Raw genomic sequence first — 26,974 nt, 5'->3', positions numbered from 1 at the left:
AATCGCTGTTAAATTCTTCTGTGTCCTTTTGGAGACTCTCTTGCATATTGACAGACATATTTATCTTTCTTTTTGGTTTGCTTTTAAGGAAATGGGATGATAAACTAATCGTTCCGGAACTCGCTTTTAGGACTAATCCTATCGTGAACATTTTGCTATGGTATGCACCAAAGCTTCATTCTTTCTAACAGCTACTAAGCATTACACTGTATAAACGTATCATAATTTATGTAATTATTCCTCTACTGATGGAAATGGAAGTTGTTTCCAGGTGTTTTTTTTTTTTTTCTATTTTAAATAATGCTATAATACACCTCCTAGCAGCACTGCTGGCCAAATGGTATACACATTTTTAATTATTGCTAATTGCCCTCCCAGAAGACTGTACTTGTGTGTAAGAGAATCCTCCCACGTGAGGGAAGGGAGATTTATGAAAAGCTCAAAGACTGCCCCTCTGTTCCACAATATACTAATTGATATATACAAGTGAGCCGTAAGGGAGGTCTCCAGTGATCCACCCAGGGGTCACACTCATTTTAATTAATAATCTGAACGAGCATGCAGATGGCAGAAGCACCACACTGGAAGGGATTTTAAAGCTTCTCAGGGCGTTAGCTAATAGGACAGGTGACAGAATCAACATGTCAAAAAAACCTCTTGACAATAAGCAGTTACGAGACACGCTGATGAGATTAAATTCAGTATGGACAACGCAAAACCCTATTTGGGGACAAGTCCAAACTGCATAAGTACAGGACGGGGAAGGCCAGGTGCTGCAAAGCAGGGAGTGGTGCTCATTTTACCCACCAGGAAACCGAGTCTCGGAGAAGTTGGGTCGTAAACTGGCGAGTGACAGAGCTGAGGCGGGAACCCAAGTTTGCTTGACTCCCAAAACGGTCTACACACTACACATACCAAGACGCCACCTCACAGCCCAGTAAGAGCGCACGTGAGAAAGACTGAGGTGAGGGGTAGCATATGGAAGGTTCTTAATGAGGCTTCAGACAAAGAGAGCGTGCAAAGGACAGAAGGGGACGAGTGTGCTCCACCCTGTGGCTGTGGGGGGTGCACCTGGAGCCCCGAAATCAGTTCCGAGCACCTCAACTTGACACTAAACAACCTCTCCGGTGGCCAAGGAGCAGCAGTGAGGCTGGCGATAAGTGGAACGGAGTCCACGTCTTAGGAGAAAAGCAGCAGATGTCCTGGAATGCTTGAGGGCCTATCATGCTGAAGAGGGCTAAGCCGTACACTGTGGGCTACAGAAAATGTAAACAGAAATGCTGAGTGGAAAACACAGATGATCAATACCATCCCATAAAAAGAACCCTTGGAATTTCCTGAGCGACGAGGGTAGCAGGAGTTTCTTTTGTGGTAAGGAGGTGACACTTGCTGGGTGTCTGCAGAGCTGTAGGATGGGCCTGGCTGTTGGAAAAGACCAAGCCTTGATCAGAAGCTTGTAGCTTTCAGCCCCAAGGTGAAGCCTGTGGGAGGGGAGGGACTGCAGAATGACTTAATCATTGGCCCAACGATTTGATCATTACGCTTCCGTGCTGGAAGCCCTTCGTGGTGGGGTCCGGGGATCTTCCAAGGTGCTGGGAGGATGGTCCTCCCGGCAGGAGCATGGAAGGTCTGTGCCCGGTGCATCTCTCCCATTTGGAGGCTCCTAAGTCGCACCCTTTGTAATAAACTGGTGATAGTAAATAAAGTGCTTTCTGAAATTCTGAGTCGTTTTAGTAAATTATTGGACCTGGGGGGTGGGGGGTTGTGAGAACCTCCGACTTTGCAGCCAAGTGGGACAGAAGTGTGGGTGACCGGGGACCTGATACTTGCACCTGGTGTCTGAAGTGAGGGCAGTCTTGTGGCGCTAACTCTGGGTAGCGTCAGAATTGAACTGAATTGTAAGACACTCAGCTGGTGTCCAGCAGAAAACAACTGATGGAGGAGGAAGCAAGTTTCCCTTTCTAGCAGGGTATTCAAGCAGGGGCCGATGAGCTCCCTGTGGTGAAGTTGCTGCAGGGACTCATGACTCACGCAGGGTGCGGGCCTGGCCTAGATGAACTCTAAGGCAGTAAGGAATAGTTGACGGATGGGTGCTGATCTGCAAACTTCTTATCAGTCCAGGGCCAAGTGTACAGCCATGGAGAGCAAGCATCTAGGAACATTTACAAGCAACTTGAGGTTCCTGTGACACCGAAGTCATGTTCAGTGGATTCATTTCTTTAAATAGAATCCAGACCTATCTGGGTGTTAGAAAATTTGGTGGGGAGTTATACCAACGGGGTGCTGTATACTGGTTGCACATAGGAGGGCCACACTGAGTTCTACGACCGATTGGAAATAAAAAAGTGGGTCCTTTACCATCAGTGGTCTCAGAAACACTGCTCGGCCTCACTGTGACATCCCTGGGACCCATCCTATCTGGGTAGGGCTTTTCCTCTTACTTTGCACCAAGCCTCCTCAATGTTTTCCCCATGGTACTTACCAAAATCTGCTATCCTCTTATTGTGTCTGTGTTACTTGCTGTTTTGACTGCTCCCCCTGCCAGTCTAAGAGGCCACCAGGGCAGGGACGTCTGCAGTCTTACTCCTGAGTGGCCAGTGCACTGGCTGTCCGGCACCGAGAAATGATCCAAAGAATGAAGGTGGAATGACTTGACATGCTGCGTGAAAGGCACTCCTGATACAGCTTGGGTTTTGGGTAATGATGGGCTAGGTCATTCAGCCCATGCTCCCACTGAAAAAACTAAAACTACTAGAAAAATATGAAAAACATCTCCTTAAAAGCCCTGGAATGCTCGTAAGATAGTCAGGAATTACCAGCCCAAACAGGCCAGAGGGAAGCCAGAGAGGTAAGAGGACCATGGATATCTTTTTAGCTCGAGGATACGTGTCAATCCTAGCAAAACTAAACTTGGGGCAAAGAATCAAAACCCCAGACCTGCTGAAGCAGGGAAGTCTAATAGGAGACCCAGCCCACATGATGCTAGGGCCCCAAAGGGTTACACGTCGAAGGAAAACGTGAATCAGAAGAGACCCCTCTACCCCAAAGACTAGAGGGCAGGTTGCCACAGTGCGGAGCAGAGCCAGGCGGGGAGCGCCTCTGAGGTGTTGTGTCCACAAGCCAGGCTTCACGTAAATTCAGCTCCGTTCTGCATCACTGGGGTGGTTTGGGAAGTCTCAAGCTGGGAATTTAGTTTACGGTGTCTGGCAAAAGAAAATGCAAACCCCCACTCCGATTCTGACATCGGCTCAAATTTGTTTCTTCCCCCATCACCAAGCATTTCTCCGACACCAGCTGGGTGTTCTGAAACCCCACTCCATTCTGACACCATCTCCCTGGAGACAGCCTCAGATCCCACAGGTGAAGGGCTCCGTCCTACCAGACCGCCTTCCTTCTGCCACAGATGTCTATTTCAAGACCAGGTTGTCATTTGTCCTTCTGACCAACTGGCTACAGATTGGAGGTTCCAATGACCCCCTCCTGTGTTCGATTAATTTGCTAGAGCGGCTAACAGGACTCAAGAGAAACATTTTACTCACTAGATTGTTGGCTTAACTACTAACTAGATTTATTATAAAAGGATGTAACTCAGGAACAGCCAGACAGAAAAGACTCATAGGATGAGGTATGGGGATGCCCTCTGGGCCTGCCACTCTCCCCACATCTCCCGTGTTCCCCACCCAGAAGTTCTCTGAACCCCGTCCTTTGGGTTTTTATGGAGACTTCATTGATCGATTAAATCACCGATTGAACTGGGATTGGTTAAATCATTGGCCGTTGGCAACTGAACTCAGTCTTCAGCACTTCTCTTCTCCTTGGAGGTTGGGAGCCAGGGGTGGGATGAAAAGCTCTACCCCCTGCAAGTGGGTGGGAAATTTCTCTAGTAGCCAGGCCCCCATCCCTAGGAGCTTTCCTATAGTCACTTCATTAATGCGACAAAAGATACCTTTATCACCCTCTCACTTAGGACACTCAAGCGTTTGGGCAGCTCTGCGTCAGGAAGTGGGCCAAAGACCAAATATATATTTCTTATTTTGAATCACAAGGTAACATTGCCTACCAAAAGGCAGCTCAGCCTGGGTCTCCTATTAGTCCTGAAAATTCATTTTCTAGAACAACACCGGCACATCACTAGGCGGCTGCGCGCACAGAGAAACACAGGACACTACCACACCAAGAGCACAGGCCGGCTTCACATACTGCAGTTCTCCGTCACAGATGGTAAAATCAGTGTACTGATGATGTGTAAAGAAATCAAGGCAAATTTGAAATTATCTTCAACGGAACGGTGAGTCTAAGAAGTGACTGAGCCGGGGCGCCTGGGTGGCTCAGTTGGTTAAGGGTCCGAATCTAGATTTCGGCTCGGGCCATGATCTCACGGTTCATGAGATCAAGCCCTGAGTCGGGCTCTGGGTGCTGACAGCATGGAGCCTGTTTGGGATTCTCAGTCTCCCCCTCTTTGTCTGCCCCTCCCCTGCTCACGCTCTCGCGCTCTTTCTCCCACAAGATAAACAAATAAAAACTTAAAGAAAAAAGGAAGTGACTGAGCCACCTTGAACTAGACACTGTTTCTTTGAAATGATACAAAAAGCACGAGCAACAAAAAGAAAAAAATAGATGGACGAGACATTAAATTTAAAAACTTCTGCGCTTCAAAAAACACAGTCAAGAAAGTGAAAACACAGTCTGCAGGATGGGGGAGGATTTTTGCGAATCGCGTATCTGATAAAGGTCTAGGATCCGTATGGTATAAACAGCTCTTAAAATTCATTAAAAGGAGAAACAGCCCAATAATGAAATTACTTTGCAATTTGTTTCTTTGTGTGTTTGAAAAATTTTAAGCAAGCTCCATATATCGTCCCTTCTAGTGCACTGACGGCTTTAACTAACTTAGAGCAAGCCAGCTTTTTTTTTGTGCCCCGAGTCTCATGTGGCACTAAGGTCTTTTATCAGAGTGTACATTACACTGGCCGGAGGCTTTTAACTAAAGACCATCAATACAAAACACAGGCGCAGGGCTCCAACTCAGGGCTCATGCTCAGTGGTTCAGGTAGAAACAAAACTGAAAACAGTGTTTGAGCCCTGATATCATATTTCCCAGAGAAGCAATCTGAGACAGGACTGTGTTTTGAACACAACAGACCACAGTGATTTGTGAAATCAATAACTCCACCAAATGGTTCCAAAGATGTTAAGTGAACTGCCCACAGTCACGCTGCTGGTGAGCTGTGGACTCACCATTTGAACCCAGGCGGTCTGACTCCAGAGCCCCCGGAGGCGATTTCTAATCCCTCCAGTCTAGAGGCATGGCCAGAGGACTCAGCCAGGTGCGGAGCGTTTCGTGAGCCTAGGACCACATTTATGTCTGTCTTTGGAAGTGTGGATTTCCTCTAGACGTCGGTTCCGGCAGGGGGCAGAGTGGTGCTTATGTGGGGTGGGGAAAGTCCGGTACAGCTTGTTCATTCGAGGCTGGGCTAACGTTCTGCAAAACTTTTGGTAGCACGAGGATGTCTTGAGGCACAAAAACCTCTGGGGTCTCTTGGTACTTAGGTTTTCAAACTAGAAACTCCGCACAGTGGCTGCTAGCTTTGTGAGCACTGGAAAATGAAGACTTAAGTGTTTCTGCTTCTGGCTTAGCTCCTGGGACACAGTTGGCTGCCCGAGCCTGCGGTAATAAGACTGTCTTATTTCAGGAGCTGGGCCATTTGGGGAGGGCTGTTTCCAAGCTTCAGAAGCAAATTCCCCCGGGAGTTCCTTCCTCTGCGTGGGTCAGTTGACATCATTTTGGAAAAGGAGTAAGTGGGCGCCTATTCAGAGGTCTGGCCTAAGACGGGATGGCCTCCTCATGCCTCACGGAGCAACGGCGAGGATACCATGTCTGGGTATGTGAAGTTAAGGCCACAGCTGAGATGAGAGAGAATCTCTCGAATGCCGTGGCCTTTCAAGTTAAATCCACAGCCTTTCACCAAGAATCTGATTAAGGAGGTGGTCAGGAAAGCAAGGCTGGCAAGACAGCGGCAATTGTGTTAACAACCACAACCACAACCACGATCACTCTTACAGCTACCGCTTATTGAGTGCATACTAGATGGCGGGCACAGTTCCAACAGCTTTATCAGCTTGGCTCACTTATTCTTTTCAATAATCCTGAGACACTTACATTTTATAGATGAAGAAACCGAGGCTCGGAAGGGCTGCGTCACTTGCTCAGGGACATACTGCTAGAAGGTAGGGGAGGTATAACTTGAACCCAGGCTTGTCTGACTCCAAAGCTGGGCTAGGGACTGCTAAAAGCACTCTGACGGCCTCTCAGAGAGGGAGCAGAGAAGGAAAATGGGGGATTACACCAGACTCTGTGTGTAGTTCTGGGAGGCAGACCTCAAAGAGTAGAGTGGGCAGTGGAAGTCTGAAGAAAGACCAGGAAGGTGCATCCCTGCGGCCAGCAGCAAGGAAGACCAGGAGACCCCAGAAAGAGGGCTTGGGCCCAGGGACGGTGGACAGGCACCCTGCCCTGGTGTCTTCTTGGAATAAAGACAACATGTGGTAACTGCAGTAACTCTTGCCTCTCTCTCCCGAGCCCTGTGTTGCTCACGTGGCACAGCCAAGCTGACTAGCTTGGCCAAGGGGAAGAGCTGGGATTCTGGGGCCAAACACAAAAGGTGTCATGGCTGTGAATTCTTCTTCGGTTCCACTGCTGCCAGACTACCTTTATGTCTCTCTGGCTTTATTATAGATCTTTTTCTTTCTTTCTTTTTTTAATGTTTATTTTTGAGAGAGCGCAAGCGAGAGAGGGGCAGCGAGGGGGGACACACAGGATCTGAAGCAGGGCTCCAATTCATGAACCATGAGATCATGACCTGAGCTGAGGTCGGACGCTCAACTGACTGAGCCACCCCGGTGGCCCTATTAAAGATCTTTTAAAGGGTCTGCATCACCCTATTACCAGCACCGTTCATACAAAGAATAATGGCATTTTCCCTTCACGTCTGCTTCAAGTGAAGCTCTAAAGAGCTCCATTTAGCTCTATCCTAGGCTGCACTGAGGCAAGTGTTCTGTGGTAACGAGCATCACAAACGCCTCACTGCTGTATCGCAGGTGCTACAGCCATGGCTTAGCTCCTGGGGCTATAATCACGTGCTTAGTGACAATACAGGGGGACGGGGCTTCCTTACCTCATCTGAAGAGCCATTTTCCACTCTGAATCTTCCAGCCCTTTGGATGGCTCCATCGGCGTCACTAGAAATAAGCTAGGAGACAAGAGAGCTCTCAGTTAGGTAGCTGGGTCACCATGTGGAAAGCCCCTTCTGTCCGTCTGTGTCCGTCCTATAAGTAAGCCAAATCCTACGAGAGCTGGAGGGCCCAGCCTAGAAGAGAATGGTCTTTCTGAAGCTCTGCCAGCCAAGCCCTCACACAGTCGGCCCCCACAGTCTTTAGGAAGCTGAAGAGTGAGGACTCCCTGCCCCCTACAACCCACAAGAGTAGGGAAACAAGAGCATCAAATCTAAACATGAACATTTGAATAAAATCTAAACGTGGACATATTCCCAAACTGAACAAATATTAAAGTAATGCTCCCTGGAAAAACAACCTTAATACACATCACATGTGGACAAGTGCAGCTCACAGATGGCAAAACTGAAAGCCAAGTCTCAAGTTCGGCCGTCTTCACAGGAAAGCCTAAAAAACAATTAATGGCTGGCATGAACTCAAGCCTCTACTAACATCACAGAAAGCTCTTGTGCCTCGGTTTTAAACGGTCTCCACAAGGCCAATTAGCCCCTTCCCAGGCAGGCGGGCTCAGTGTGAGCTCTGGCAACATGATGCTTGCAAACAGGCCGTCTTCAAGAAGCTCACTGGTAGGGTGACATGAGTGAGATCGGGCGTTGGTGCGTCAGTCCGAAAATTACTGACTCAAGATTTCATTTATTTTCTCCCAAAACGCCTAGATTTCTCAGTAGCAACTTGGGAAAATGATATGTCTTTTTTTTTTTTTTTTTTTTAACTTTTAAATCTGTCCACAATTTGTAGCAAAGATGTGGCAAAAATTTCCATTTCCCAGACTCATTAGAAAGTGCTTGCCCTTTCTTGCAGGGGTGGGGGACACTTCTTACCTAACTCAAGACTCACCTGGTCAAACACATACACAATTTCTTAAGAAAGACTGTTAGCTCGTAGTTTTGCTCGTGTTAAGAGACATGAAGGTGTGGAAATGGAAGAAAATCAGGGGAAAACTTCCCAAGGACAACGATTTGCAAAAGGCTTATAAATCTTTTCCACGATAATTATAAAAATAACAGTATCTATTTTTTTAAATTTTTTTAAAATGTTTATTTTTGACAGAGAGAGAGAGACAGAGCATGAGTGGGGAAGGGGCAGAGAGAGAGCGAGACACAGACTCCGAAGCAGGCTCCAGGCTCTGAGCTGTCAGCACAGAGCCCGACGCGGGGCTCAAACTCACAGACCGCGAGATCATGACCTGGGCCGAAGTCGGACACTCAACCGACTGAGCCACCCAGGCGCCCCAACAGTATCTATTTTTTATTGAGCGTTTATCCACGCCCTGTACTCTTCTGACCTTCACATGCATTGTCTCATTTAACTCTCAAAACAGCAAAACAGGTGGGTACCATCACTGTTCTCATTTACCAATGAGGAAACTGAGGCAGAGAAAGGTAAATAAAATAACCAGTTGTAGTCACATACTGGTTAGTACGTGGTAGGCCTGGGGATGTGAACACAGGCAGACAGACTTCAGAAACCCATTATCCTTACCTAACCGTCCACCATGGAAAGTCCACGAAAAGGCGCAGGTTTTAAACCTATTCTTTATTCTGCAAAACCATTTCTAAAAATAAATGAAAGGATTTTTATATGTATGTTTAGCTATTTATGGCATCAGATTATTCCATGGTCGGTAAACTGAAGATGAGCCACAGAGACTGTGTGGTATAGAATTTATCCCTGCCTGGGACACCTGGGTGGCTCAGTCGGTTAAGTGTCTGACTTTGGCTCAGGTCATGATCTCACAGTCTGTGGGTTCAAGCCCCGCATCGGGCTCTATGCTGACAGTGTGGAGCCTGCTTTGGATCTGTCTCTTTCTCCCTGCCCCTCCCCTACTGTTGCGCACACACTCTCTCTCTCAAAAATAAACATTAAAAAAAAAGAACTTAACCCTGCCCAACAGAAGTATGGCCTTTGGCCTCGGCTTCAGAGAGGTGATCTCTGAGCCCTGGAAATGTTCTGCAGGAGTGTCTATTTACCTGGGACTTTGAGCCGTACAGGAGAAGAACATGAGTTGTGGTGGGGGCTTTGGGTTACACGGTATGAGATCTACCTCTGGACACCAAGGCTCAGGTGAGCCTCCCTGGTGCATGTACTGCCACATGTCCTTGCCAGGAGGAGTTAATGCTGTCCGTGACCCCACTGGGAGAGGACACCAGGAAGCTGCATATGGAACCCTCCTGGATTCTGTCCCGTGTGCCTGTTCCCTTGGCTGATCCTAATCTGTAACCTTTTGCTGTAATAAACCATAAACGAGTTTAACAGCCTTACCTAGACTCTGTGAGTCTCCTTCTGGCAAATGATTGAACCTGAGAGTAGCCCTGGGGACCCCTGTGCTCTGTAGTGAATGTCAAAAGTGAGGTCTGGTAGGCTGTTGCCTAGTTTAGAGAGGCCAATTCTAAAGTATAAGGGCAAGATGAACGCAGTTCTCCTGGCATCACTGCCATTTTCACAGGGGGAAATATAGAGGATTCAGTGTCAATTTCTTCTTTGCCTATGAGCTTCTACTCATGGTCTGTTAAAATATTAAAATTTAGGCCACAGCAAACAGGTTTCAAGTCAAGTGTTCTTGGTGTAGGCTGCCTCAAGGGCTTTGGGAGAAGTGTTCTGAGGTCGCATCTGGAGAGGAAAGAGAGCTGCAGTCAATTAATTACGTCTGACACAGGTGTATAAAGAGACAGAGGATGAGCACTCCCCTGAATTAGAGGTTGGTAGATACAGTCCTTGCTGGAGCTGGTAACAACCAGAATTCAAAGGCTTGGGAGAAGAGCTGACAGTCATTCACTGATTCACTCATTCACTCATATAACAAATACAGAATGTCGACCACTATATTCCAGACACTGACGGGCACAGGCAATAATGCCCTTTCCTGTGCTGAGATCAGAACAAGAAGGTTATTGCTTGTCTTGCTTCAAAGGTTCAAGAAGCAGAAAGGGAGAACATGTTCAATGATCTGATGGCTGGAAGGAATCTGGCTCCCTCTGAACTTAGGATCCCGAAACCCACAGGCACTGAACTCGGGCCTCAGGCTGACCTGGTTTTAACTCTCTCACCTTTCCTGTCTCTACCACCAGCATCCGCACCCAAGTCGCTGTCATCTTTACCCCAGATGACTGCAACCGCCTCCTAGCAGGTTGACGCACCCAGGCACCCTTGCTTCTCTCCGACCCAGTCTGCACACCGTAGCCGGGCGATTTTGGCAAACTGCATCTGTGACTGTCCCACGATCTCACCTCTGTCCACACTGCTCCTTCTCACCAGAGGACCTGCAAGGAAGGCCTCTCCCATTTTCCCCTAAAGAACTCCTGCTCACCTTTCAAATTCACTGCAGTCGGGACTTGCCCGCCCTTGCCGCCTGGGAAAAGTTCTAGAGCAGTTCTGTTGAGTTGTGAGTTACATTTCTTTGTGTGATTACTTGATTCATGCTGTTTCTTCTCATGTGCTCCCTCTACTCCCCAACGATAAGCTCCACGGAGACAGCGATTATGTTGGTTTTTCTCCCCACTGCATCCCCAAAGCTAAGCACACCGTCTGACGGTATAAATGTTCACTAAATACTTTGCAAATAAAACATATGTGAATGGGTCGAGGCCAAATTCCTACTGAAATGACCAAAGGAATATAAAAATGCAGACAAGATCGATGCCAGTTCTGGAAACCAGAGGTTCATGACTCAAGTAAGAAATTTCCAGGAAATCCTACCAGGTCTATCATAAAGGAAAGACCAAAGTGAAGGACAGGCCAAAGGACCTAAATCACCACGTGCAAGGGAAAGTGAAGCTTCGCAGTAACTGAATCAGATCTAGCACATCAGACTGGCACCCTGAGCTCCTGCTGGCAGGGCCTGCCTCAGGTGAGTGTGGGTGTGAGGGCAGTAGGTGGGCAGGTGACTTACAGGTCACGCTGGCAAAGTGATTTGGTGCTGGCACGCAGAATGGCAGTCCCAGGGCTCCCCCTCACAGCTGGTCTGGGCAGCTGGCTAAATAAAGCAGAAGGTACCAGGCTGGCTGGTCCTGATGAAGACTGGAACACCAGCCGACGCGGAAGGAAACAGTGCTCCAATGAACTTGGCGATGAGGACGATAGCGATGCAGAAAAAAATCCTTCTGATGCAGCAGAGAAGCTATTTCTGTCCACAGTTTCTTTTCTGTTATTCCTCATACCTGTGATCTGGCCAATTGAAACTACAGGAAATTGAAACTCTCCCCATCATTGGAAGATCTGACTCAGGAATGAAAGTGTCTGTCAGAACCCATCTAAATGTCCGATACCATACAATGCAGAAGTCCCCTGCCCCAGCTCTTCCTATGGGGTGCAGGGTTCTGGCTACCACCAAGATACACTCCAGCCAACTTCTACAGTAATGGAGCGTAGCTGGGCTCATGGCTAGACCAGTGTCCCTCAAGGTGGCTGTCTGACTTAATTCCTTTCGCTTGAAAGTGGCTCCAAGTCCCAGGTGGCATGTAGCAAGCTAGGCCCGTGTGCCTCAACTTTTCCTCTAGGAGATACCAAAAAGAACAATGAACAAATCCCAGGGAGAGCAAGGGGAGGGAATCAATAAAAATATCAGAGTAGAAATTATAGATTCAAAAAGACAGTAGAATCAATAAACACATCCAAGAAATCACGAGCAAGTCTGATTTTAAAAAGCAAGGAACAAACACAAATGCAGAGCCATTGGGGCGCCTGGGTGGCGCAGTCGGTTAAGCATCCGACTTCAGCCAGGTCACGATCTCGCGGTCCGTGAGTTCGAGCCCCGCATCGGGCTCTGGGCTGATGGCTCAGAGCCTGGAGCCTGTTTCCGATTCTGTGTCTCCCTCTCTCTCTGCCCCTCCCCTGTTCATACTCTGTCTCTCTCTGTCCCAAAAATAAATAAACGTTGAAAAAAAAAAATTAAAAAAAAAAAAAAACAAAAAAACAAAAACAAATGCAGAGCCATAATATAGAAAATATAACTAAGAACAAAGAGATTTTTTTTTTTTAAAGCTGGACAGAATGCTCCATGAGATGACGCGAGCATTCCCAAAACCTTCAAGGAAACGGACATTCTCCAGGAAGATATACAAAATGAAAACTGGTTTCAGAAATGAAATACCAGTGGCTCCATGTAGAGCTGGGGCGGTAGTCAGAACATGGCCCCACAGAGGGGGCCCTGGCTCAGAGGGACTTCTGAGGCCAGGGCCCCGTCCCCCACATGACAGCACATGCTCACTCACGGGGAGGCGGCCAAGGGTCCCCTCAAAGAAGAAAGGAGCAGAATCCCTTTGCATTCGTTTTGGTGCAGAAGTTCAGGGAAAGGGGGTTCACATGTATGTGACATCAGTGATAGAAAAGGGGACGGGATTTTTATTTTATTTTCCTTTATCTTGTCTCCCATCTGTGATTTGGTCATACGCCAAAGGAAGGGCCGTGCTGAGGAAAGCTGCCCAAGAGAGAGAAAAAGGTGGCGGTGAATCAGACGACCACTTGGCTAGCGAGGGATTCCTTCAGAGTTCTTGCCCTGCCCAATACTGCAGCCACCAGCCCCGTTTAAATTTATTTTTCCATCACTTACAAGAAAAGATAATAAAGTTCGCTTCCTCAGTTGCACTAGTGACACTCGGATGCTTGGTGTTTCCATGTGGCTACTAGACTGGACGGTACAAATCACAAATTGCCACAGTCCCAGAAAGTTCTGTCAGACAGGACTGTGACGTGCTGGACATGGGGGTCACTCTGGGTGACTGGGACCAAACCGGTTTCTCAGGCTGAAATTCCTTCAGTTAGTTAAATACACTAAAACTGCTGGAAATTCATGGAAATTTAACATCTTGAGTAGAGGCTTTGGTCCAAACTCAGCCAAACCATAACAGGTTCATTTAACACTAAACTGTGTTCAATGTAATAGATGTTTTGTTTCTGGAAAAAAAGGTAATATCCAAACAATTACATCCATTTGTATGATTTAACAAATTAATTTAAAAGAAAAAAATTAAAAACAGGAAGCATAAAATGTTATTCATTGACTGCTGTAAGTAACAGCATTATTCGTTTAATATTATAGGCAATTAAATGAGAATATTTCCTACGTTAATATGAATATGTAATTTTTCAAAAACAAAAGGTTCTTTTTCTCTTAATTGCTTTGGTTCTTGGGGCTGGTGTCTGTTTCCATTCTAGGATTCCCTGGGATCTCTCTCTCTCTCTTTTTTTTTTTTTTTTTTAAAGTTTATTTGTTTATTTTTAGAGAGAGAGAGAGCACGTGCACAGGGGAGGGGAAGAGAGAGAGGGAGAGAGAGAATTTCTGGCAGTCCCGATCCCACAAACCACAAGATCGTGACCTGAGCTGAGATCAAGAGTTGAAAGCTTAAATGACTGAGCCACCCAGGTGCCCCCCCTCAGCCCAGGATCTCTGTTTATCATGCACTGTGTACTTCACATTCAGGTATATAAATCACAGAAACAGTATTTTAACCTAGAAAAAATACCTCAAAAAGTTAATATACATCTTAAAAAATTGTATTTCAGATTTCTTAAAGCAATTTTTTTTTTTTTTTTAAGGGGCACTGGGGTGGCTCCAGTCGATTAAGCATCCAACTCTTGGCTTCAGCTCAGATCATGATTTCACAGTTCATGGGATTCTCTCTCTCCTTCTCTCTCTGCCCCTCTCCCGGCTCATTCTCTCTCAAAATAAATAAATATTTAAAAGTTTATTTATTTGAGAGAAAGGGTGGGTGGAGGGCAGGGGCAGAGAGAGAGGGAGACACAGAATCTGAAGCAGGCTCCAGGCTCTGACCTCCAAACTGTCAGCCCAGAGCCTGATGCGGGGCTCGAATTCAAGAACTGTGAGATCATGACCTGAGCCAAAGTCGGACGCTTAACCAACGGAGCCAACCAGACACCAGATTTCTACACACTTCCCTCCTCATCTCCTTTCTTTACAATGAGTGGTTCCGAGTGTGAGTTTCAACATCCAACTGTTTAGGTTCAAATCCCAGTTCTGCACTTATTAGTTGTGTGACCTTGGGCAAATTACTCAATTTTTCCTCTCTAAATTTTAGTTTATCTCTAAAATAGGGACAATGATTGTAGCCACTTCCAGTCTCATGGAGAACATCCAATAATATAAAACAGTGCCTGGACATAAGGAGGGCTCAATAAATGTTATAACAACATATACACTAATCAGATGATTAATATAAAATTCTCTGATTGGCACATGTACCCCAATGTTTATAGCAGCGCTTTCAACAGTAGTCAAATTATGGAAAGAGCCTAATTGTCCATCAACTGATGAATGGATACAGAAGATGTGGTTTGGGGCGCCTGGGTGGCTCGGTCGGTTAGGCGTCCGACTTCGGCTCAGGTCATGATCTCGCGGTCTGTGAGTTTGAGCCCCGCGTCAGGCTCTGTGCTGACTGCTCAGAGCCTGGAGCCTGTTTCGGATTCTATGTCTCCCTCTCTCTCTGCCCCTCCCCTGTTCATGCTCTGTCTCTCTCTGTCTCAAAAATAAATAAACGTTAAAAAAAAAAAAAAAAAAGATGTGGTTTATATATACCATGGAATACTACTTGGCCATGAGAAAGAATGAAATCATGCCATTTGCAGCAACATGGATGGAACTGGAGGGTATTATGCTAAATGAAATAAGTCAGAGAAGGACAGATATCATATGTTTTCACTCATATGTGGAATCTGAGAAACCTAACAGAAGACCGTGGGGGAAGGAAAGGGGAAAAAATAGTTACAGAGAGGGAGGGAGGCAAACCACAAGAGACTCTTAAATACAGAGAACAAACTGAGGGTGGATGGGGGGTGGGGGAGAGTGGAAAATGGGTGATGGGCATTGAGGAGAGCACTTGTTGGGATGAGCACTGGGTGTTGTATATAAGCCAATTTGACAATAAAGTATATTCATAAAAAAATAAAATAAATGTAATCCCCTGATTATTATGGTTAGTATGATTAAACTGTTTTAAAGCTTAATTTAAATGCTTGTAAGCTCTGTTTAAACATTTGTCTATCTAGCAAACAGTAGCGAGAACCTATTTTTCAGGGCCTGTACTAACTGCTGAACTTATAAAGACAAATGCAACATGATCGTTGCCCTGGAGGAGCCCAAAGCCTAGTGGGAGAGAAGCACACATATAAACAGATAAATCACCACACAACCTGGTTAAATGTCATAACAGTAGCAAGAATGGGGTGCTGGGGGAGGTCAGGGGCTGGAGAGACCAACTGTGCCCGGGGGAACTGGAGAAGGTTTCATCGCTGTAATGAAATTTATTCTGGAAGGTGTACAGGACCTTTGAGAAATGATTTCCAACAGAAGCAGATTATTTTTTTTTAATTTAACTACAAATACGAGTCAAGAAAACCCATTTGACTCTGTCTATGCAAATCACAGGTGCACACACGCGTGCACGCACACGCACACACCTGACTTAAAAAGTACTACTCAGAAGGAATGAAAGAAAGTTTAAATGTTTCCATCAAAAACAATTGTTGGGGCACCTGGTGGCTCATTTGGTTAAGCGTCTGGCTCTTGGTTTTGGCCCAGGTCATGATCTCACAGCTTGTGAGCTTGAGCCCTGCATCAGGCTCTGCGCTGACAGTGTAGAGCCTCCTTGGGATATTCTCTCTCTCTCTCTCTCTCTCTCTCTCTCTCTAATATAAATAAACTCTAAAAAAATTGTTGAATTGGGGCACCTGGGTGGCTCAGTCGGTTAAGCGGCCGACTTCAGCTCAGGTCACGATCTCGTGGTCCGTGAGTTTGAGCCCCGCGTCGGGCTCTGTGCTGACAGCTCAGAGCCTGGAGCCTGTTTCAGATTCTGTGTCTCCCTCTCTCTCTGACCCTCCCCCGTTCATGCTCTGTCTCTCTCTGTCTCAAAAATAAATAAATGTTTTAAAAAAACTGTTGAATCATTATCTACACCTGAAACTAATATAACACTGTATGTTAACTATACTTCAGCAAAAAAAAAAAAAAAAAAAAAAAAAGGTGGGGAGCCGAGGTAAATGGGGCCTATAGATGGGTACAATGAACCATCCCCCGACTGGTGAGTGCTGCACCTGGAGCCCGTCTCCTAGTCACTTTTTTTTTTTTTTTTTTTACTTTTGGGACAGAGAGAGACAGAGCATGAACGGGGGAGGGGCAGAGAGAGAGGGAGACACAGAATCGGAAACAGGCTCCAGGCTCTGAGCCATCAGCCCAGAGCCCGACGCGGGGCTCGAACTCACGGACCGCGAGATCGTGACCTGGCTGAAGTCGGACGCTTAACCGACTGCGCCACCCAGGCGCCCCTCCTAGTCACTTTTGATTCACTTCTCCTGCAGGGAGAGGCAAGGGGCAGGGTACAGGGACCAGAGATGCTCTCTTTCTCCCTGTCTTCACCTTGATCCTATTCTGCTTGTGCCAAGGGACAGGGAGAAGACTTGGGGGCCTGGGCAGCTGGAGTGCTGGCCACCAGCACGCAGGTCAGACCACCCAGGTTGGTTAGATGATCCTCCAGCCAGGAGAATAGATGTTGGTCAAGAAAGAACCACCGAGGCCTCAGATCTGGGCTCAGACTCTTCATCGTCATCATCATCCCTGGCCACCACCCTCAGCAAATGCAGCATCCATCACAAGGATTCACCTGCTGTCTTGAGCTCATGTCCTCTGCTTTCTCAAATCCAATGACCTCACTTATTTCATGGCTTTACCACTGCTAAAACCCCAAACAACGTTCTCACTCACACTGCCATAGCTCTGTCATCACATACGTAGCCTGTAACCCACTTTGGCACTTTTGGTAAATGTCCTGGCTGGCACCCGTGGTCACTTATGGCAACGCTACGCTTGCCAACACAACCTCATGCTCCCACGCCAAGCCCCAGCTCTCAACCACCTCCTACAAGGACGCCCTCGCTCTTTCTCTTCTGTGTTCAAAGACACACAAGTTTCCATGAGAAGAGGCCTACAAGCTCAGGCTACTTGACCCTGGCTAGACCTTAATTACCACTCCCTAATTCCTTTCTCCGTTCTCTTCTCACTTTCCAGGACACCTCCCACATTGTCCCCGGCTTGTCAGTCACCAAGTCATCATTGCAGACACACCCTTTCTTCAAAGAGATGACCTCTCCACCTATTTTACGGACAAATCTGAGGCCACACTTCTCAGTAAAATGGCAGTGCTGCCATTTGACCTTCCATCTCAAAATACATCTGTCTTGGCTTCCTCATTAAAACAGTATCTGGCCATCAGTCCTTGATACACAGCTTCCCAGCAAAATACCTGTGAAGATTCAGCATGAAGGATGACAATTCATGGGTCTGAAGAAAGGCTGCCCATCCCCTGGCCAAAATCGCAGGGCTTTTCCTACTTACTACATGGCCAATGGAGAAGAACGGAGAAACACATTTGATCATGAACTTTGTTGCCTGACATAGAGCAAATCTGTGGTCAGCACAGAAAGCTGGAGGGCACTTTATTCCTCCCTCCACGGTCTCGTCTTGGCTGAGAGATGTTGGGTCTATATGAAGAATAACAATAAAACACCGGGAGTCCTACTACTGCATGGGTACTGCATTTTAAGGTAGCTGCAGCCATACCAGAGCCTCTTTTTTATCCTAAGAAAACACTGGGAAGGAAGTGGGGAGGGCGGGAGAGAAAGTCCATGTTAGAAAACGCAGTCTTCATAAGCAGAGTGCCACAGGCAGGGAGACAGACAGGAGTCCTGGAGCAAAGCATCCTGGGAATACTACGCCCAAGGGTGGCTGGGATGGAGATGTTCAACCTCGTCATAATCTCCATTCTGTCCTTTAATCCACACAGACGCCATTTTCTCAAGCTTATGTGAAGAGCTGAGCACACGTTACTTCCATACCCCTTTTCCCATCAGATTGCTGCTATCTGTACCCCCCTAAGCCCCTGCTATACAGATAAATTCTGGAGCCACTGGTTCAGAGCAGCCAAAGCCAGACATGGAGAACATCCTATCTCCCTCCTACAGAGCTTTACAAGACAAACACCAGCTAGACACTGGACATTGATCAGAGAGCTTTGAACAACCACTGGCCATTCAGCTCTCTAGCTCAGAGAAGACGCGGTGCCCAAAAGAACAATGAGAGCTGATGGCCAGTCATATATTCTGTCTGTTGAAAAATACAAGGTCCAAATCCAAAGAGTTGTTTTTGTTTGAAGATTTCTATTGAAAAACAAAACAAAAAACCGAACACGGGAGCTACGAAAAAAAAAATGCTACATATGGTCTTGAAAACCAGAAAGGAAAGCACACCATTTTTTTTTTTTTTTTTTTTTTAACCATGAAACCAAAATTTCAGAAAGGCAGTTGCTGTCCTCGGTAGGACAGAAGACATGATCTTTGCAACAAGCGCATAAAGTTTTTGGAAAGGATTAAAAAAATAAGACCAAAAAATACAAACGCAGGATTAACATCCTCACTGACGGGAAGCAAGACGTTCATTGTAGAAAACAGCAACAGTGTTATATTCATTATTTAAGATGCCTCCCCAGAATGGAAAGGAACAAAGTGAAATGAAAACAATGAGAAAGAAGAGACAGTTATAAAGGGAAGAGAAAAAAGATCTTTCTTACTGTTTTGAGGGGGACAATGACCAATAATCAAAGAGAAGAAAATATTCATCCCTGACATAAGACCAGGGACCAAGAATCAAAGGGATGCAATGTTTTAGGCAAAAATTAATGAAAAGAGAAACACACAGAGAAGTTACTGGAAACTTAAAAAAATTTTTTTAATGTTTTTATTTATTTTTGAAGGAGAGAGAGACACAGCATGAGCGGGGAGGAGCAGAGAGAGAGGAAGACACAGAATTTGAAGCAGGCTCCAGGCTCTAAGCTGTCAGCACAGAGCCCGACGCGGGGCTTGAACTCACAAACCGTGAGATCATAACCTGAGCCGAAGTCGGACGCTTAACCAGCTGAGCCACCCAGGAACCCCAGAAGTTACTGGAAACTTTAAAACAAAAAAAGAAAGAAGAAAATCTGAGAAAAACTCCAGGCAGGAAAGGTCACCAAGGAAGAAAATGAACTGCCCCGGGCTAATCTTTGGAAGGCTGTAAGGCAGAAGATGACCATGGTGGGTTCATAGTGTCCCCCCAATTTACGTCCATCTGGAACCTCAGAATGTGCCCTTATTTGCAAAGAGGGTCTTTGCAGATGTGATTAAGATGAGGTCATACTGGATCAGGGTGGGACAGAAATCCAAGGGCTGGCGTCTTCACGGGAGAAAAGAGGGAGGTGCTGATGTGGGTGGAGGGGAGAAGCTCTTGCGATGACGGCAGCAGAGACTGAGGGAGGCAGCCATAAGCCCCAAGGATGACAGGGATTGCAGACAACCCCGGAGGCTGGAAGACACAAGGCAGGATTTCCCCCTAGAACCTTCAGAGAAGAAAGGCTCTGCTGTCATGTTGATTTCAGGTTCCCGGCCTCCAGCACTGTGAGAGGATACATTTCGGACTTTCCAAATCATCCACTTTGTGGTCATTTGTTATAGCAGGCCTATGAAGTGAATATAATATCAGACCAGAATGTGTCAAGTTTTGAGAGACAAAGGTGGTAATTCATAAATTTTAAAACCAGCCAAGTCATTCTTGTGGAAGGAATTACTTGAGATGGTCTCAGATACGTAATGATTGAGAAAAGATCCCCTCACACACTGCCTCAAACTTACCTGAACTCTAGGACAAGGACACCACAGTATTATGTCTGGAGGTCATAGCCACGCGATCAAACATGAAGGAGAAAGAAGACATTTGTATGGGAGGAGAAAAGTTGCTTGTGGAAGAGCATCTATGCTTTCAAAAAGATTATACGTTGTTTTTTTTTTTTTAATGTTTATTTTTGAGAGAGAGACCGAACGAACGAACGAACATGAGCAGGGGAGGGGCAGAGAGAGAGAGAGGGAGACACAGAATCCAAAGCAGTCTCCAGGCGATGAGCTGCCAGCACAGAGCACGACGCAGCGCTCAAACCTACGACCCACGAGATCATGGCCTGAGCCAAAGTCAGATGCTTAAACAACTGAGCCACCTAGGTGCCCCGATTATATGTTGTTTTTAAGTAAACATATCAATAAAATATACAAACTCATCTTGGATATAAGTTTAATTTCTAAAGGGACATAATAGTAAATCTTCATAGTGATTATCTGTAGGTGGTAGGATTATAGATGAATTTAATTTTCCTATGCTTTTCAGTATATTTCAAATTTTCTATAACAAATGTGTATTCATTTTACAATCAGAAAAGTATATTTAGAAGTATGTTGGCATGTACACACACACACACACACACACACACACACACACACACACACACACACAGACTGGGAAGTAATATAAAAAATCTGAGAAGAGAAAAAGAATCTATCAGACACCAGATTTTTAGCAAAACCGTTTTTTTTTTTAGCTAATATGCAGACCTCTGGCAGTGAGCTAATGGGGACACAATAACAAAAGAAGCATGAACCTTGCCCACCAGAAAAGGCAAAATTGCTCACGAATAATTACAATGTAAAATATGACAGGTGTCATAGAGAAAGGCAAAGAAATGGAGGGTTCTCGGGAGGGAAAGATGACTTTCCCATGGGGGAATCAGGTAAAGCTGCTTGGAAAACAGACCGGACAGATGCTTATTTCGAGAAGGCATTTTAGAAGGAAAGAGAGCCATAAAGAGGCCCCAGGCACCTGGGCAATGGCAGGTAAACGCCTGTTTGGCTGGATCCTGGGCCATATGAGCAAAGGTTTCTAAGACAAGCTGGAGAGAGACTATGGGAAAGCCTTAAACGTCAGGCTAAAGAGTTCCTACTTTATTCAATAAACAAAGGAGACAGACAGAAGGTTTTTTGCTGGTGGTGCTACTTGTTTGCTTGTAAGCATCCAGATGATGTTGACAGAGATGAATATTTGGGAAAGAACTCTTTACAGCATTAAGGAAATCAAAGCCCCCAGACTCAGGTTAATTACAGCTGAGCATTCTGGCAAACTCGATGTAATCTTATCAAAACTGGTTGAATGCCATCTTTTGAGATGCCAGGGAGACAAGACAAAGTGCCAGAAGCTCAGGGAAAGAGGAAATGACATAAATGTCACACGAAGAAGGGAGTACACAGAAGCAAACATTCCTGTTCTTCTCCTCTTCCTATCTCCTTAAGAGATCAAATGGGAAACGTATAAGGACCTTGAAGTCACTTTGACCATGGAAGCTTATAAAAACTGTGCCCTACTCAGCCCACCCCAGACATAATGAATCAGAACCTGAAGTTTAAACAAACTCCTGAAGTGAGTTTTATGCACAATAAAGTTTGAGGGGCAATGGAGCAGGCCATAACGTGGCAAGATAACTTTTCGGTAAATACAACTTTTGGATAAATACAGTAAAACCTTGGTTTGCAAGTATAATTTGTTCCGGAAACATGCTTGTAATCCAAAGCACTTGTATGTCAAAGTGAATTTCCCCATAAGAAATAACGGAAACTCAGGTGATTCGTTCCATAACCCAAAAATATTCATATAAAAATGATTATAATACTGTAATATAATACGAAATAGTAAAGAAAATACAAAATACAAAGAAAAATAAACAAATTCACCTGCACTTACCTTTGAAAACCTTCTGTGGCTGGTGTGAAGGAGGCAAGAGTGAGAAGGTTTATTGTGTAGGACGACTTCTCACTATCACTAACGGAAACGCTGCTATCTATTGGCTCAATGGAATTTTTCTCTGCATGGGGGGACCATTGTATATGCTTGCACGGATGCTGACTACAGTACAGTATTATTAAACTCTTGTCATATACTGTATTTTATGTAACTGGCAATAAGGCAGCAGAGGAAAGGGTCTATATCTGCAGGCAGCCTGACCTGAATGAAGCAAAGCATTCATTCCTAGGCTTACTCTTCTATGGAAAAGCAAAGGATTGTCCATAGGTGCTTTGAAATAACAAAAAATACACCGATGCCAGTTGTGGGCACCTTCCAACATTCTGAAAAATCACTGATCTCTGTCAAACACGGAGGCCTGAGACCGAGCATCCGAGCATGGGAGACCATCACCCACAATCCCGCTGCGTGCACGAGAAAGAATCATTGGCTCAGTTGTGATCATGTGATGTTCAGCATCACGTACTACTCCTATTGCAAGACATCGCTTGTTTATCAAGTTAAACTTTATTAGAAATGTTGGCTCGTCTTGTGGAACACTCACAGAACAAGTTACTCTCAATCCAAGGTTTTACTGTACTACTGTGGATGAGGTGGGGCGGGGGGGGGGGGCAAGCTCTACAACTTAATAGTTGTGTGACCTTGAACACATTCATAAATCTCTGAACTTTAGTTATCTCATCTATAAAATGGGGGTAGTAATACCACATCAGGTGACTGTGGAATTTAAATTAGTATAAATACATACATATATATTTCCATGGGTGTGTGTGTGTACGTGTGGATCTACCTACCTACCACTCGAAAGGCTGTCTAGCGTGGTATGTGCACATCCGTGTGGATAAAGGACAATTTAGGCATGAAGTTCATCTAGGGCATAAAACCAATAGGATTTGGTAAGACATTGGATGTGGGGTTTGGTTTCTGGAATTAGCCACTGAAAAGAAGGCAGTACTGTCCACTCAGGGGCTTGGGGGCAGGGAAGAAGGACAGCCTGAATTCAGTTTGGGGCATGTTGAGGTTCACTCGCCTGCAGGCCATCCCAAGAGAGGCATCCAGTGGCCATCTGGGCAGATGGTTCTACACGCTGTGGATAGAGAACTGGGAAGAATACGGGGATGGGCGAGTCACCAGTCTGAAGGTAGTAACTGAAGCCACGGGGTAGGAGAGATCACCAGGGAGAAGCACGCAGTGGGGGAGCAGTGTGTCTGAGACGGAACCCTGAGGAGCATCAAAATGTGGGGGCCCCGCAGAAGAGAAGCTGAAGAAGTGAAGCAGGGAAGGCAGGAGGATGAGGACAGAGAGTAGAGGCACAGGAGGCCCTGAGGGAGGAGAAGGTGACCACGGGCCACGCTGCAGAGTGGTCCTGTAAGATAAAGATGAGGAGCGGATTTAGGAGCGAGGAGGTCTTTGTGACCTTGGCAAGAGCAGGCTCAGCGAAGGACAAGAAGGGGAAGCATCCAAAGGAGGGATTCAGAAGGGAACCAGTGGAACTATCACAGGGATCAAAAAAGAGAATTCAGAGTGTGGCTGAAATGCGCTCCCAGAGTAATTAAAAAATCTTCTCATCTCTTCAGCAAATGCAGTTTGAGACTATGATTTTAAAAGACCGTGCACCACAGTGATGACTGCAGTAGACCGATTAAAAAGCCCAGAAAGCACACAATCCTTTTCTTACACAAAAAGGAAGCCAAAGTTACTGCATTAATTAAGTGGGGGAGATAGTTCAATATAAAAACAAGAATATTAGCTGTGGCTCAATAGTAACAGTGGGCGTGAAACTGGGAGCCCTTTGTGGTCAGTCGGCCATGACACGACTGGGGGCAGGACTTTCCCTAAACTCACCTGGTTGGGAAAGCAAGGGAAGCAAATTGTAGAACCCACGGGTTGTCCCTTCTCTTGCAAAGAGGGTGAAAAGCTGCTCCAACCTCTGGGATGGATGTGTACTTGAAGAAAACGGCGACCTGACCCGAGACAGGCAGGGGCTGAAACGCCAGGGCCTCAGCTGAGGGGCAGGGAGAGGAGGCCTCAGTGGGACCTCAGATGCTCTTGGTCCTAGAGGCCCGGGAGACTGTCTCCTAACTGCCTGCCAGGGGGGCAGTGAATAAGTTAAACGGGCTATACTTCCTTCCAAGGACCTAAAAAAAGAGCTCTTAATATTCAGAGCCCACATGTGAAATTCTGGAAATAAGACCAAATTCCTTTTCAACTTTAGCAGCCCTGATAGAAGTAAAACAGTGGTTTTCAAACGTGTGCGTGTGTGTTCATGGTTGTCTGATCCCCCAGTTTTGATGGTGGACCTGTCTAAATTCAGAAGTTAAGTACAGGTTCTTAAAAGGCACTTTTAGGGGCACGTGGGTGGCTCGGTCCGTTGAGCATCCAACTTTTGGCTCGGGTCATAATCTCACGGTTCATCGGTTCAAGCCCTGTATTGGGCTCTGTTGGTGTGGAGCCTGTTTGGGATTCTCGCTCTCTCCTCTCTCTCTGATCCTCTCCCACTCATGCTCTCTCTCTCGCTCTCTCTCTAAGTAAATAAATAAATAAATAAAACTTAAAAAAAAAGCACTTTCAAAACAATGAAAATATATTTTCTTCATGACAACAGTATACGAAGGTATATAACACGATATACTTTTGAGCAAGTTAAAAATTTACTTTTGCTACAACTGATGGTACCTGCTCCTGAGCCAGGTCTTCCTGAATGCTGAGGGGGCGCACGTGACAGGTGCAGGGCAGAGAGCACTCTGGCCCAGGCAAGATGTGAGAGGCAAAGGATGTTATCCAACAGGCACCAAGCAAGACTGCGTGCTCGAGACACACGTTAGAAATTTGCCTCCTGGGTATGTGAAAAACCACAATCAAGGCAGAAAACTAGATTTCCTGCGAAGAATTTACCAAGTAAACAATCTATGAACAGTGTGTATCTGATTATCTAAAAGATAAACTTTTAAACATTGGTCAGTATATTTGAAATATATATTGGTCAGAATTTGAAAGTATTTTTATAGGATGCCAGGATACTATATCTCACTAGTTGAAGACCACAGAAGTCAATAAACAAAGACCCCAGGACACCCGCTACAGCAGCAGGGAGATCCCCTCGTGGGGCAGGACATGGCAGCACGGGGATGGGAAGCCAGCAGAAAGGAAAAGCATGAGCATCCCTGGACCTGCAGAAGGTTGGGGATGGAGTATCTCCAATTCTAGGTAGGTAGATAGGTAGGTAGGGGTGTGTGTGTGTGTGTGTGTGTGTGTGTGTGTGTGTGTGAGAACTCCACACCCAACGTAGGGCTCAAACTCATGACCCTGAGATCAAGAATGACTGAGCCAGTCGGTGCCCCTCTCTAGTTCTAGTTTTGAAACTAGAGAGCATGCTCATGCTGAATGTCATGGCTGTTTCCAAGATTTCTGCCTGGGAAAGTCTGGAGGACTTGTTTGGTATTCTTATTACAGTGTGTGTTCAGCTAGTGGAGTTGGTATCGTTTGGGGTCTCAACTACCCAAGATGGTCACCGAAAGGCTGGTCAGGTGGTGCTAATTCTCTTCAGGTGCCACTGATCTTGGAAAGTAGGTCATAAGTCATACTATATCAACAAATAGGGTGGGGAGGAGACAAGGGTCAGAATCATTCCATAAACCTGACTACCGTCAATGGGGGACAGAAGATAGGCGGTTCAGGGCTGGATAGGGAAATGCCTTGTTTGTTTATGCTCTACCTTATTTTTTAAAATATTTAAAGCAGCTTACTGAGATATATCTTACTCAAAGGATGGAGTTAGATAAGAGCAAGCCCAGAACAAGGGCGAATTGGGTGTGGGTAAATAAAGTGAAAGCAAGAGAATCTGATCAGGATGTACGTTATAAAGCCCTTTAAGGTGGTGAGAGGCAAGCCATAATTAGGGCTCTGAGCCTCCCTGGAGGCCAATTCAAAGAGGAAAAAGCCCCAGTCATTGACAGGAATCCCAGGGCCCATAAGATTAACAACAGAGCAGCTCCTCAGGAGAAGCATCATACTTTTTGGTCCTGAGCAAAACTTTTCTCATAGGCCCTTTTAAAAGAGACACTTTATGGCAGACAGAAAAATCAAGAGCATCCTTCAAGAGACATACCATCTAGATTCATATGACTTTTTTCCCATTCTGCCCATCAGGCCAAGTTAAAGAAATAATGCCAAGGCACAGATCAAGAGAAGCAAGTCTAAGAGTGGCCAAGAACAGCAAGGCCAAGTTTTGGTAGCTATCTTATGGTGGACATTAATCCAGGAATTAAATTTAAACTATTATGGCATGGATGTCTCTTTGGATAATTCCTTATCAACATTCTTCTTAAAATCAAGCCTGTTAAGATTTGGCCAGAAGAGAGTTTGAAATTACACGTTTGAGCTAAAAACCTAAAGCAGAGCTACTCTGTGCTGCTGATTAAGGGCAGAATTGTCTGCTCCCAACAATCCACTTCGTTTCTTTAGAAAAGAGCCTATAAACAGTGGCTTGGAGGCTGAGCGATGAGGCCCAGGGGCTCCTGGAGGCACACAGATGTGGGTTTAAATGTCACCTTTACTGCTTCACTGCCTGTGGGACCTCTCTGAGATCATCAGTTAAATGGGGATCCATTCAATATCCACAAATGTCTCCCCCCACCATGCACCAGGTACAGCGTAATGAAATAATGCCTACTTCCTACAATTGTTTGTGAGGGTTAAATAGGGAAATGCACCAAGCATTGAGCTCAGTGACTGGCACCTAGTAAACATTCAATAAATATTGAAACTAATAATAGTAATAACAAAATAATAATCACAATAGAAGGTTTCTGGCTCCATTATAATACATAATTACATGTTGAAGGTCTCAAGGTTCTACATCACAGGAAATGGTTGCAGTGATTTTAGCCTGGAAAAGTTTCAAAGTCAGCATTACCAATCACCCACCAAGACACCAAAAATATCCAAAAAAGCACCCACACTTTTACACTGTGCTAACTTACTGGTAAACGCTCTGAGATAAACATGCCTGGAGGTACCTAACGG

General features: G+C 45.7%; 1 protein-coding gene across 5 annotated transcripts in view; it reads right to left on the bottom strand.

Annotated features, from left to right (window-relative positions):
- GARNL3 (GTPase activating Rap/RanGAP domain like 3) overlaps positions 1–26,974 on the bottom strand; it is a 148,808-nt gene that overhangs the window by 74,812 nt on the left and 47,022 nt on the right. For all 5 annotated transcript variants that reach the window (XM_045469758.1, XM_045469757.1, XM_045469756.1 and 2 more), the window contains one exon: positions 7,173–7,247. In XM_045469758.1, the coding sequence (XP_045325714.1) occupies positions 7,173–7,247 (75 nt within the window). The remainder of the gene's footprint in view (positions 1–7,172; positions 7,248–26,974) is intronic.

This window comes from Leopardus geoffroyi, chromosome D4 (genome assembly GCF_018350155.1).
Source record: "Leopardus geoffroyi isolate Oge1 chromosome D4, O.geoffroyi_Oge1_pat1.0, whole genome shotgun sequence".
Classification (NCBI taxonomy): Eukaryota; Metazoa; Chordata; class Mammalia; order Carnivora; family Felidae; genus Leopardus; species Leopardus geoffroyi.
This window is presented reverse-complemented; position numbering and strand designations above follow the sequence as displayed.